This window comes from Vanessa tameamea, chromosome 29, assembly GCF_037043105.1.
Source record: "Vanessa tameamea isolate UH-Manoa-2023 chromosome 29, ilVanTame1 primary haplotype, whole genome shotgun sequence".
Classification (NCBI taxonomy): domain Eukaryota; kingdom Metazoa; phylum Arthropoda; class Insecta; order Lepidoptera; family Nymphalidae; genus Vanessa; species Vanessa tameamea.
The window spans coordinates 1,723,990-1,738,169 of NC_087337.1; the positions used below are offsets into that span (position 1 = coordinate 1,723,990).

General features: G+C 36.8%; 2 protein-coding genes across 2 annotated transcripts in view; both read left to right on the forward strand.

The window, feature by feature from the left end:
• LOC113395897 (hemolin-like) overlaps window positions 1–14,180 on the forward strand; it is a 284,073-nt gene that overhangs the window by 221,404 nt on the left and 48,489 nt on the right. The gene's annotated exons all lie outside the window — the stretch shown is intronic.
• On the forward strand, window positions 1,117–14,165 carry LOC113395872 (heat shock 70 kDa protein cognate 5). The gene is made up of 14 exons (XM_026633589.2): window positions 1,117–1,402; window positions 1,601–1,656; window positions 2,803–2,890; window positions 4,285–4,522; window positions 5,047–5,208; window positions 6,850–6,940; window positions 7,889–8,051; window positions 8,446–8,601; window positions 9,116–9,262; window positions 10,096–10,336; window positions 10,680–10,889; window positions 11,645–11,832; window positions 12,620–12,760; window positions 14,070–14,165. Exons 1-14 carry the CDS (start codon window positions 1,304–1,306, stop codon window positions 14,157–14,159), a joined length of 2,070 nt encoding a protein of 689 aa, XP_026489374.2. The 5' UTR covers window positions 1,117–1,303; the 3' UTR covers window positions 14,160–14,165.

Here is a 14,180-nt window from a genome sequence, read left to right on the forward strand (position 1 = left end):
AATTATGCACATATTATTTTAAAAAAATTAAAACATTTTTATCATGTGATTTTATGTCCGTCCATTTTGTTATTAAAAAATTATCAATTCCAATTTGGTTTTTTTTTTTTCTAATAAATAAATAGTAAAGGTCAAAAATAATAAACATATAATCCAGCTAATTATAGATTTATATAGCTAGGCATTGTAAATTAAAAGATATTTAAGATCTTTTAATGTTTTTGAGGAGGATTCACTTTGCAGGCGTAAAAAAACTTGTACATAATTTTAATGATTAGCTTTATTACACTCGTACATTAACAATGACGGCGCTAAATTCCAATGTTACCAGAGGCGTTCATGTCTAGTTACGACGCAGTATTTAATTAATGAAAAAAATAAAAATGATAACAAAAATAAACTGGAGTTAAAAGTAAATTACCTGCCCTTAAATAACTGAATTAGGTTTTTTATTTAAAGTTTTATTTTTATAGCAAAACAAATCACAGTTTAAAATGCCAGTTACATTTCAAAATACCCAATTTAAAAAAATAGCCTTTGATAACCATCAAATAAATCTATGGAGCCACCTAGGAACCTACCTCAGTAAAATACAATTTAAACCATCCAAATTAGTCAATCTGTTTTTGAGTAATCAATGGACAAAATTAAATTAAAAAAACTTTTTGAAATCGTTAAGAAACTGGTATAATTATACTAAAATATAGACTAGAATTTTTATCTTAGCTATTCACTCATAGTTGTCGTATGCAGCGATTAGTTTAAAAGCGACATCTTTTGTTAAGTAAGATAACTATATTTTTGACAAAAAATAAAAGCGTTACTTTAAAAAAATATGATGACTGTTTGAATGATAACTTAAGATACTCTTACATATTACTTTAAGTCCTGAAAAGACTTAATAACTTGTAAATATTAAGCATTTTAAGGTTTGATGAAACTTGATGTAATATATTACATAACATTACTCTTCTGTCATTTTCAAGTTAAATGTCAATTCGATAGTAACGATTGGTTAAAAATTGTACATCTGAAATTATTGACCAATCAAAATATTGGAGCTTAAGTAATCACCAATGAGAATGAAATAACTTTCGTACTAAAACGAGAACATTCCATATCGCGCACTGTACTCGGCACGTTATTTTCCGTGTGGCAAGAATCTGAGAAGCTCGCTGCTCGCTCTAGTGTTAAAAAAGAGAAAAATTGTTCTTTCAAGTAGTTGCGTCATCCACATGGTTTTGTCTGAAGTGAAATAAATTAGAAATAATTTAATAAGTACGTTAAATACACAATTACAACAATGTTAACAGCAACGCGGGTGATAAGCCGAAAGGCGTTGGACTGTTCCGGGATTTCAGATATCTATACGCACAGAAATTTCTCCTCGATTCTCAAAAATGTAAGTTACCATTTTAATATATTAAAAACGAATGAAAATCGTTTGTATGTCAAATGTTCTTGGTCATTCGAAATTTTATACATATTTCATTAAATAGCGCTCAAGTTTTATAAGTGAAATTATATCGGTATTAGCCGGGGGGGCACATGTCGTAATAATTTTTTTTTTATTAAACGGAGCATCTTTTGCGGTTTCCAGAGCGCAGCTCCCACAGTACCAATCTACCAACAACATGGATTACAACAAAGGCATAAGTAAGTATAAAATCATTTAATATGATACAAGTATTTTATCCTAACCTATATCGATCGACCTTTGCACTAACTTGGGATATAACATCTCATTAAATGTATTTGCAATTGTCCGTAATATAATATTTCGGTAATTTTAACGACTTTTTTTAGTAATGATATACAATTTCACACATTAACCGAATTGCATGATCAGAACTCAAATCATAAGTCTCATCACTGATATGCAATTTAACCGTTTAAAAAAAAAATATATATATATATAATGTATTCGCATTCCCAAGCTTTAAGACAAATTGCATCATCTTTACTCATATTATTAAAATATGTTTTAAAAAAAGGTTATCTTATTTAATATGGAGCGAGTCAACACTGTTGGTTGTGTACATCAAATACTCAACTTTCAAATTTTGACACCAAAGAGAGTAGGTAATGAAACTATCTTTATTAATAGACTATTGATCTCAAACTCACAATAATATCATATTCTCTCTTATGATTGAATCGTCATTTTACAAAAGAAGCCTTCGCTCAGGTGGGATTATATCTATACTCTATTTAAGAGGAGAAAAACCAAATAAACAACATTTGACAGTAAATTGACGCTATATAATCAGTCCAGAGCTTTATTAGTCTATGATATCCACTGGATTTGTGAAATAATAGTGTTTTGGACATTAACGAAAGTGCTATCGGAATTTTGGAAGTAAAATTAAAATGGATACAAGTAATTAAGTGTAATATTGATGTATTAGAAATAACTATATATTAAGCATAAACTCTTAGTAGTTATATAGTAGTTAGTTTAGTTTTTCTCTTTATAGCTGAGTTACTAGCAAATCGCATGAAATACATTAAGCTAAGGTTTGTTTACCTTTATTCTTTTATATTTTTACTTGTGTAACCAATTGTGTAAAAAGAAAAACAGATTGCTTAGCAAATAGAAGAGAAAATAAGTTCCAAGCTGTTTGTTGTCTCCTATTTCTAGAAAATTCGATGTAAACTGTATAACTAACACTAATTCCGAATGTAAGTTCTATTTAGAAGGCCCAAAAACTGTAAAGACTCCTAACATAAATTATCATATTACATGTATTAATTATAGACAATTAAATTAATTATGGTTATATAGAAATAATGTTCATTCAGGTCGGAGGGCGTTCGTGGTGCTGTCATCGGTATCGACTTGGGAACAACAAACTCCTGTGTCGCTGTTATGGAGGGGAAGACTCCCAAGGTATACATTTTAATTTCTTAACCATTAATAAGAAGGGGGATATTGTTATTGGTTTTGACTGAATTGTGCCTTAAACCAGATGACTCTTCTTTAGGGGGTACATTATGAATGCCGACTTTTAGCTTAGAATGTTGATATTAGAAGGGATAGATGTGTCAAATTAAAATATTTATAAAGCATAATCGTATGTATAGACCGCATCGCAGATCATAGCTCGCGTGCCCTGCGCGTGTTTATTTGCAGCGATGCGAGACAGACGCGCGGTACCAGCTGGTCACGGCTTTCTTGCCGTCGACCTTCCTAGAAACCACGCTACATACCAGTTGAAATCAATAAATTAACAAATTTAAATTTTTCTGTAACCTAGTGCTAAAAGGACCTAAGTTCATTTTGGGTAAAATTTAAAACACATTTGGCCTTTGCCAAATCATAAATATATTTTAGCTGAAACGTCTAAATAATGTGGCTTAGATGATCCTGGAGTATATGCTGTTTGATTTAACAGATTTCATAAAAAAAGAAAAGGGTCTCAATACAATATGTTTGGATGTAAAAATTTTGTTCATGAAACAATTTTGATGCTCAGTATAGCTACACTAGACAGTGACAAGTTTTTATTTAATATATATGTACATACAGAACATTTTTGGAGCTTGATGCTTTTATGTTTACCCTGTATGTAGTACTCGACAAGAGAAGTCTATAGTAGCGGCACGCTATGATGGCCGTTTTGACGTTTGCCCGCTCATGAAGTTTCGTATTTAATAAATAATTACATCAAAGGAGCAAATTGTTGTTCTTTATTGTCAATAGTGACGTGCAGTTAGTCATAAAATTTATCGACTGTGATTTCTAAACTACAAATATTAGGGTACCGCGAAGATAACTTTTTTATTTATTTTTTTGCGTAAACGTGTACGTCACACTCTCACACTCGACCTCGTAGTCGGTGTTATATTTGTGTTTTTTTATGTAATGTGTTTATAAAGTTATTTATTCTAATTCCAATTTTTGATTTAAATTGATTTCGTTCGAATATATTACTTAAACTTATTTTATATTTTTTTTATTAAACCTTTTTAATCAGATACTACTTGCAACAAAAACTTGAATTAAATTACTTGCAAAAAAACAAAGATTTGAATATATTATATCGATAATAAATTTACATTTCACATCACTTTTTTAATGTGTCAAAACGGCCATCGTATCTTGCCGCTAGTATAATTCAAGTTTTCTAATATGGCAGTTAACATGTGCCATATTTAGTTTCTTGTGTTGACGTTAGGTTGTCGCTTTTTTATTTTAGAATTATGGCTTTTTAACTTTTGCTGTAGGTCATATCCAGTGAGAACATCATCGTGTTATATTTGACCCATCACCACCATTCACAGGTAGTCGAAAACAGCGAAGGTTCCAGAACGACGCCCTCCCACGTGGCCTTCAGCAAGGATGGCGAACGATTGGTCGGTATGCCCGCCAAGAGACAAGCCGTCACCAACAGCGGGAACACTTTCTACGCTACCAAGCGTCTCATCGGACGGAGGTTCGAGGATCCCGAGGTCCAGAAGGACATGAAGAATTTGTCTTACAAAGTCGTCAAGGCATCGAATGGCGACGCTTGGGTTCAAGGTTGGTGGGTCACAGTAAAGTTTAAGTTTCAAACGCATCGCAGATCATAGCTCGCGTGCCCTGCGCGTGTTTATTTGCAGCGATGCGAGACGGACGCGCGGTACCAGCTGGTCGCGGTTTCCTTGCCGCCGACCTTCCTAGAAACCACGCTACATTTAATTTATTTGTATTTTAATCATTGTGTTGAGCAAATTCTTATAACTAATACAATTTAAGAGTTCCACCGTCAGACTCGTCTTAGCGCAACAAGCGACGACTGTGTATTGGTATGAGTGAATGATGATCTTAAGAGATGTCTTAGTGTGCGTGTGATGACTAAGTGTAAGGACAGCAAAAGAATACAAATTAAATTATATTTGTTAAGTTTATTTTATTTCAAAATATTGATTAACTTGAAGTGACTAGATCTCTAAGTTTAGAAGATACTAATTATAGGTATATATATATATATAAATAATAATGTAAATGCTTTTTATGTAATAAAATGAAAATAAAATAACGAATCTCGAATGTTCTTTTTAAAGGAAGCGATGGAAAAGTCTACTCGCCGAGTCAAATTGGTGCATTCGTTCTGATGAAGATGAAAGAAACGGCCGAAGCTTATCTGAACACGAGCGTGAAGAACGCCGTCGTGACTGTGCCGGCTTACTTCAACGATTCCCAGCGACAGGCCACCAAGGACGCCGGTATGATTGTTTAGACTGTTTATGATACTTATATTGTTTAGATTGTCTATGATGGTCTAGTGACTAGCTTAAGGCCTTACATATCGAGGTCCTGCACAAACCTTCGGGTCGGGATATTAAAAAAGTTGTTGGGTTTGGCAGCCTGGAGTCTGGAAATTGAAACTGTTTGCACTCTGAGACGCGATGAGCACATTTAGTCATTGGTCCAGCGCCTGAACTCTTTCTTAGTTGCATTGATTTTTCGGTCCCGAAGAATTGTAATCATTCACACACACATGCAGTATGATCTGTTCTGCGCAGTATAGTCTCCCAGAGAAGACCAAAATCGATCAGGAGGACATCCTCTTCACCTCACTATATAATATTAGCTTTGCTATAATATGCACTCCAAACAGTTTTTGAATATGAGTTTTAAATATTTTTTTTTTAATAAAATATTATTCCATTTACAAAATTCCGATACCAGATTGGCCGTTACTCAAAGTGAGATTTTTTTTATGAATCCACGATATCACAGATTATTTAGATCTCGACTAATACTGTCGTGTCGATTGAAGGTCTAAGTTGCTTTTTTTTTTTCCTCCTGACATTGAAACGGACTATGCAACAATCATGATATTGTAGATACGCGTTGATGATAAAAGTTGTTAACAAAATATATCTTATTATTGTTCTGGACATACGAAAAAGACTAACGCATTCATTTGTAAATGTAATTATTTTTTTTTTATTAGTGCTTTGTACTATATATACAGGCAATACAAACCATTTATACCGCCATGTTTTGAAAGCGTTCGGATATCTGTACCAGATTCGACTTTCAAATTAATCAAGATTAACCGACCTCACGTTATATTTTATAAATCAAGTAATTTTGTTTTAGGATATATATTGAAACAAATTTATGCCTTTACGAAAATAAATAATTATACAATATAAACATATTCTGTACGTGTGTTTGTAAGTGAACTCGTAGACTGTTGGACCAATTTTGAATATTTTTTTGTGTGTTTAGATTGGACCTGGTAGATGGCGTTGCGATCGAACTAAAAATCTTATTTCAACCGCTCGAAGTCATGACTGGCTACTAGTAAAATTATATATGTATATATATATAGACCGCATCGCAGATCATAGCTCGCGTGCCCTGCGCGTGTTTATTTGCAGCGATGCGAGACGGACGCGCGGTACCAGCTGGTCGCGGCTTCTTTGCCGCTGATCTTCCTAGAAACCGCGCTACATTCTAACAATTACGTTAAATTTTTATACTGGCTCGAATTTTGGTTTAAATCCTAGACCTCTAATAGATTTATGAACCAGCTAATAAACCGACGAGTTAGTTCACGAGGGATTGTGTACTAGATATGATAGGATAATAGATAAAATAGAAGATAATTTTCACCAATGTCTATGGTCCAAGTCGATATAGAGTATCGATAGAATCAACATTTCGAATCGGTGGAAGCTTTACATTAGAATTTATCTCGTGACGATTCTTAAATTCTTGTCGGAGTCTACATTGATTTTAACTAATATTAATCCTGATCCAATGCGAGCGAAGCCGAGGACAATAAATAGTAAAGTATATTTTGATAATGGATGTAAATCAAATTGTATTTAATTTTTTTTTTTTGTGTTTAGGACAAATTTCTGGTTTGAACGTGTTGCGTGTGATCAACGAACCGACCGCCGCCGCTCTCGCCTACGGCATGGACAAGACCGAGGATAGAGTGTGAGTGCGAATAAAATTGTATTGAATCAACATCAACAACAACAACATGTACAGCCTGTAAATTTCCCACTGCTGGGTTAAAGCCTCCTCTCCCTTTTGAGGAGAAGGTCAGGAGCATATTCCATCACGCTGCTCCAATACGGGTCGGTGTATTCACATGTGGCAGAGTTTCGTTGAAATTTGACACATGTAGGTTTCCTCGCGACGTTTTCTTTTACTGCCGAGCACGAGATGATTTATAAACACAAATTTAGCACATGAAAATTCAGTTGTGCCTGGGTTTGAACCCGAAATCATAGGTTAAGATGCACGCGTTCTAACCACTGGGCCATATCGGCTCATATAAGGTGTACCATTAGTATATTCACTACTAGGTGTGAAGTTGTCTATCTCGAGCGACTTGACAGTTTTTTTTAGATCTTTAACTAGCTACGTACACGTTCCGACTTTGAACGTGTAAAAGAAGGCTTTTATCTGGCTGTATACGTTCGTATTTAAATTAGTTCTGGAGATGACTGGTCCGGTCATAGATGTCTTAGTTACTTTACGGTCAAGGAATTTTTAACACGAAAACGCCAAACGCATCGCAGATCATAGCTCGCGTGCCCTGCGCGTGTTTATTTGCAGCGATGCGAGACGGACGCGCGGTACCAGCTGGTCGCGGTTTGCTTGCCGCCGACCTTCCTAGAAACCGCGCTACGTTCTAGAAATGAACTTAAACTTTTTAGATTTAAAAATCGGCTAAGGACATCCTCCCTTAAGGGCAAGGATCAGGTTAATCTCGCGATCCCTCAAGTAACCTTGATCCCTTCATATACTTGCTTATATAATCTTGTGTTGAGTAATATTGCCTTATATAATAAGTGCTTTTTTAAATAAATATCTAAATTTAAAGTACTTTGTTTTTGATTTTGTTCAATTAATAACGGTTTTTTTTTCTACTAACAGTATCGCAGTATACGATCTCGGCGGTGGAACATTCGACATATCCGTGCTCGAAATTCAAAAGGGTGTTTTCGAAGTGAAATCCACCAATGGCGACACTTTACTCGGCGGTGAGGACTTCGACAACGTCATCGTTAACTTCCTCGTGGACGAGTTTAAGAGAGATGTGAGTAGCTTTTTTTTTTTTTTAATGTACTAAGGCAAAAGGTTAAGTTTGCTAGATGTTATTGGATTTTTTTTTTATTGACGACCTCCGTGTTCTATTAGTGTGTAAACCGTTTTTCATGGATACGATATGGTACTCCGAGCTCCCGGGTTCGATTCCCGGCTGAGTCGCTGTAGAAAAAGTTCATTAGTTTTCTATGTTGTCTTGGGTCTGGATGTTTGTAATACCGTTGTTAGGTTTTATTTTCCGTAACACAAGTGCTTTAGCTACTTACCTTGGGATCAGAGTGATGTATGTGATGTTGTTCAATATTTTTATTTATTAATTAATATAAATAGCCTAAATTGTCATAATTATATTTAATAATGTATTACATATAATATTTTATTTTTAGCAAGGTATCGATATCCGCAAAGACGCAATGGCCATGCAACGTCTCAAGGAGGCCGCTGAGAAGGCTAAGATTGAACTGTCCGGTTCCCTGCAGACCGACATTAACCTACCCTATCTCACTATGGATGCTTCAGGACCGAAGCACATGAATCTGAAGGTACACATAAATTATTGTATTTATATTTTTTTTTTTTAATATGAAATGTCATTTTACATTAAAATTAGATATGGTCACACAGCAAATTAATAAAGATGCACTTTGACTAGTCGTTTAACGTAAATATGCTTAAATGTAAGTAATGAGTGCTAGATTAGATACAAAATGAAACCACCCACTCTCATCAGTATGACGAGGTGGGTCGAAAATGTTTTGTTACATTTATTTATTATATAAATGTGCAAAGATAAAACAAGGACCCGATCTTATTATTATATATTATTTTAGTAACACAAAATTATTGAAATGTTCTCCAGTTCAGTATCTTTTTCTCTGTTTGTCAACCGATTTTCTTTTTTTTTTTTTTTTTTCGTTTACTTGTATGTGTGTGTGTGTATTGACGAGTTTTAGAGTTTTATCAATTAAAAAAAAATGAACAGTAGTACAAGTTAGTGTTCGAGCTATAATAAGTCCTACTGCCGTATACGACGCTCACGCCGTCCCGCTTCCGCAGATGAGCCGCTCGAAGCTGGAGTCGCTGGTGGGCGACCTGATCCGGCGCACGGTGGCGCCGTGCCAGCGCGCGCTGCAGGACGCCGAGGTGGCGCGCACCGACGTGGGCGAGGTGCTGCTCGTGGGCGGCATGACCAGGATGCCCAAGGTAACTGATTCACCTTACATTAGACATGGCTTCTGCTATCAAATTTTAATTATTGTAGGGCTTTATACAAGCTCATCTAATATCGTACCGCCAATCAGCGATCCTTACTCATACGTATTAATGTGTCCCAGTTTGAAGGGAAAGTGTGCATACCCATTAAAAACCCAACAACACCCACTCCGATCTCTCGGGGGCGTCACAGAATCGCTTATGCTAGGGGTACCCTGGGTACTAAGTACCGCCCCAGCCTTGGCAATGCTTATGGCGAGTTGAGAAGGAGCGAATAGAATCATACATAGATTTTTTTATGTAAGCACTGTATGCACAAACCGATACCAGCTTGTTCTCTGCGGCTGGTTAGGCCGTCATATTGACCGGTGCTAGATCAATATGAGGATATATTCCCCGTTCAAGTCTATACATGCTCGGGTTATAATCACTCAGACAAGCACACTTTAAATAAAACTCTTCTATATAAGCATCTTAAAAATAGATCTGAAATTTGAAGTGTAATTTATATTACGAAAACAGGCAAGACTTCGTAGCTATTTAGGTGTTGCCGGTAATAAAATGAAATTTTATTGTAATTGATTTAATTACTATTGTAGCTTACGTGATAATCGCCAAATATTAACTCGACGCTGACCCAAGCGGTAAAATATACGGGGTGGGTTTTACTGGAATTAAAAATTTTAAACGGGTTTCAAGCGTATAAGGTGTAGAAAAAGGAACGGGTTTCTAAAAGCTGATCCATCCACCCCGCTCCCTCGCACGCGGAGGTGGACCGCCACAGTAGCGATAGTCGGATAGTAAAGTCGTCGGCCCGCTCGCAGGTGCAGGCCACGGTGCAGGAGATCTTCGGGCGGGCGCCGTCGCGCGCCGTCAACCCCGACGAGGCGGTGGCCGTGGGCGCCGCCGTGCAGGGCGGCGTGCTGGCCGGCGACGTCACCGACATCCTGCTGCTCGACGTCACGCCGCTGTCGCTCGGCATCGAGACGCTGGGCGGCGTGTTCACCAAGCTCATCACGCGCAACACCACCATCCCCACCAAGAAGAGCCAGGTCTTCTCCACGGGTGAGCTCTCCGCCTCGACTACCGACTAGATGCGTCGTCGAAAAGCGCTTGCGCCAGTGCGCCTGCGCCTGCAGCGACGCTATAGAGCCGCGCGGTACCAGCTAGTCGTGGGTGGATATGCCTACGGCTTTCCTAGAAATCGCGCTACATTTAAACATAAAGAATACCAAGATTAGTCTGAATGTACTGTCTTTTTTTTTAAATATACTTTAGTCAGTTTTCAGTGGAATATGTCACCTCAATATGTAACAGATAATTAAAGTTTAATTAGTGTAGGCGCTATATTTGTGTCTTTTTATTGTTATATATAAGATCCTGGTCTAAACACCTCAATGCATTGCAGCTGCTGACGGCCAAACTCAGGTCGAGATCAAGGTTCACCAAGGCGAGCGTGAAATGGCGACAGACAACAAACTCCTCGGACAGTTCTCCCTCGTCGGTATCCCGCCAGCTCCGCGAGGCGTTCCACAGATCGAGGTCACATTCGACATTGACGCTAACGGCATCGTACACGTATCGGCGAGAGACAAGGGTACCGGCAAAGAACAACAAAGTAAGTTTGAAATTAACACGCATTCATCACCTATAAACACGTGACCTTTCTGAATACAGGTACCTACGGGCTCAAGGGACATAACATATCTAATGAAATTAAATTCCTTTATTCAATATAGAAGCATAACACTTGCTTAAAGATTTTCAAATTAAATACTACTACTGTTTAGGACAAGAATATACCTAAGACGAACTGACAAAAAACCTCGACTTAATATCAAAGTTGGTTGTGCATTGAAGGTTTAAGGGATGGATAATATATTTTCTTACAATGACTATATCAAGGCGGTGTTGATTACTTACCTTTATTTTAAATAATGGTCACTGTGCTATTGACCGTGTAGTTTAATCAATTATAAAAACGTGTATCGGTCTGCCTGTCTGTCTGACTGACTTTTTAATGTGTTTAAATGGCTTGACAGTCTCACGTGTTTAGAATATGTTGTTATGGTAGAACTTATACGAAATACATGTTTAATTAAATATTAGAATATAGGTAATATTATTAGTTAATATAAAAACTAGTTGCGTCGTCGAAAAGCGCTTGCGCCAATGCGCCTGTGCCTGCAGCGACGCTACAGAAACGCGCGGTACCAGCTAGTCGTAGGTGGATATACCTACGGCTTTCCTAGAAATCGTGCTACATTTAAACATATAAAATATCAATATTAGCAACACAATAACCAAATAAACAATTGTTTAAATTTATTAGTCATTATCATTATCACTGAGCCATATGATGATGAATTCCAGTCGTGATCCAGTCATCGGGCGGTCTGTCCAAGGACGAGATCGAGAACATGGTGAAGGCGGCCGAACAGTTCGCAGCGGCTGACAAGGATAAGCGTGAGCGGGTGGAGGCCACCAACCAGGCCGAGGGTATCCTACACGACACCGACACCAAGCTGGACGAGTACCGCGCGCACTTGCCCCAGGACGAGGTACTTTAGAACTTCATAACACTAATTATGACAATATACATACTTTACTTAAAAACTTACTCAGTAGAGCTATGATACTCCTAATGAAGTTGTCTCGAGTGCGTGGCTTATGAAAAAGACCCCGAGGTTCATTCCAAAAAGGGCAATAGCTTAGCAAGCCAGACAGAGTTACTTACGCATTTACAATATTAGTGTAGATTGATAACGCATCCGATTTAAACCATCCGAATGTTGGAATATTCGCGTGGCAAAGCAGGGTGCTAGAATGTATGGCATTTTTACCCCCTTATGCATTATTTGTGTATGAGATATTTACGATGCCTACAAATTTGTAATATTACTAGCCGTGTAGCTGACTGAAACATTACATAGTAGTTAGTCGTTTAAAAATTCAACGAATTATGAGTTTTTACATAATCTGTGGAAATGTACTGCTGATTTCCGAAATTAACATTAGAAATGATGAGTAATAATCGTCTCTTAGTTCTCCCCGATGTTCCATAAGTAATTCCTGTATAATTTTATCTTGTTTGATCCACTAGTTTAGGTTGTGCAATGTATGTCAGCCATTTAAAAATGTTATTAAGTAGATAGTTGATAAATTTTATTATAACTTTTCCTAGTAAATACTCACTCAAATTTCTTCGAGTCTAATTGTTTGACGTTTCGTGGTTCTGGTAAAGGTTTCCAACCTATAATATTACTTTCAGATTCACATATTCATTCCATTTCGGTCCGCGTTTGGTCCATCTTAAAAATAAACTAAACTATTTTTTATATATTGCAGTGCGACAAGCTCCGCGGTGAAATGGCCAAGCTCCGTGAACTGCTAGCACAGAAGGAGACGGCGGACCCTGAGGCAATCCGCACAGCAACCGGCCAGTTGCAACAAGCCAGCTTAAAACTCTTCGAACAAGCGTACAAGAAGGTATGTCTGAAAATTAAACATAGGGAATGAAATCAATATCTTGAAATATATTGTTGCGGTATATTGTCTAGCACGTCAGATGTGCCATACTAGAAATCATTAAATTAACGCCCATAGAGCTAAAAAAAAGATTGGGGACTTTGAATTCATTTATCATGCAATACAATGATGGAAAGGGGTTAAAGTTCAGCGTGCTACTATCCACATACAATACTTAAAGGATAGATTTTATTCCAAACGTAAATTTATGTTTGGAGTAATGTTTATAAGGATTTAAAAAGTACCATGAGGTGTAACATACAGCCCCAGTGTTAAATAGATAACTTTATGATGCGTTTTCAGTACATATATGGTAATATTTCTTGATTTCTATGTATTACATGTGATTTGCTAATAGCTCTACTAAATCATGCACTACAAACTGTTCTTGATTAATGTATCTTTATTTATAATACAACACTATTACACTTAACTACTGTCGACTTCAATTTGACTTCCAAAGTTCCGATAACGACTTCGCCGACATTCAAATCACCATGATTTCACGAATCTAATTGTATTAAAAAAATTTTTAGACCTCAATGACGTCAAATCACTTACAACACCAGATTTTTTTTAAATAATTTTCGTGCACGTTTTTGAGCCACCTCACCTATGTAATCGGTTTTGTGGTCAAGCAAATGTGCTAGATAAAACGCAGAGGATGTCTGTTTATGGTAATTCGTAAATCTGATGATCCATTGCCTTCCTTGCATACAAATAAACTTTATAATTCTAATAACACTATCCTAGGTAGTCTGTTATAAATGATGATGATGATATCCTCCTAACCGAGTTTCCAAAATTGACTAAGATTGAATTCACGAGACATATTATAGTGGATAAGTGTTAATATGAACACATTAATTTTGGGCTCAAACCCAGGCAAGCACCACTGGATTCTCACATGCTTCATTTTTGTTTATGAACCATCTCGTGCTCGGCGGTGAATGAAAACATCGTCAGGAAACTGGCATGTGTCTAATTTCAATGAAATTCTGCCACATGTGAATCCACCAACCCGCATTGGAGCAGTGTGGTTGAATATGCTCCTAACCTTGTCCTCAAAGGGAGAGGAAGCCTTAGTCCAGCAGTGGCAAATTTACAGGCTGTACATGTTGTTAATGTTGTTATAAATAAAGATATATTAACCTAGAACTATTTGTAGTGCATAATATAGCAGAGTTTTTAGTTAATCGCATGTAATATTTTATGTATGAAAATCTTAACTGTTAAAGAAATTTATATAATTTAATTATTACCCTTTCAGATGGCAGCCGAACGCGAAGGTGCGTCATCCGGAGCGTCCCAAACACAGACACCGAGCGAAGACGAAAAGAAGGAAGAGAAGAAGAATTAATTTAAATTTAAAAAAAAAACA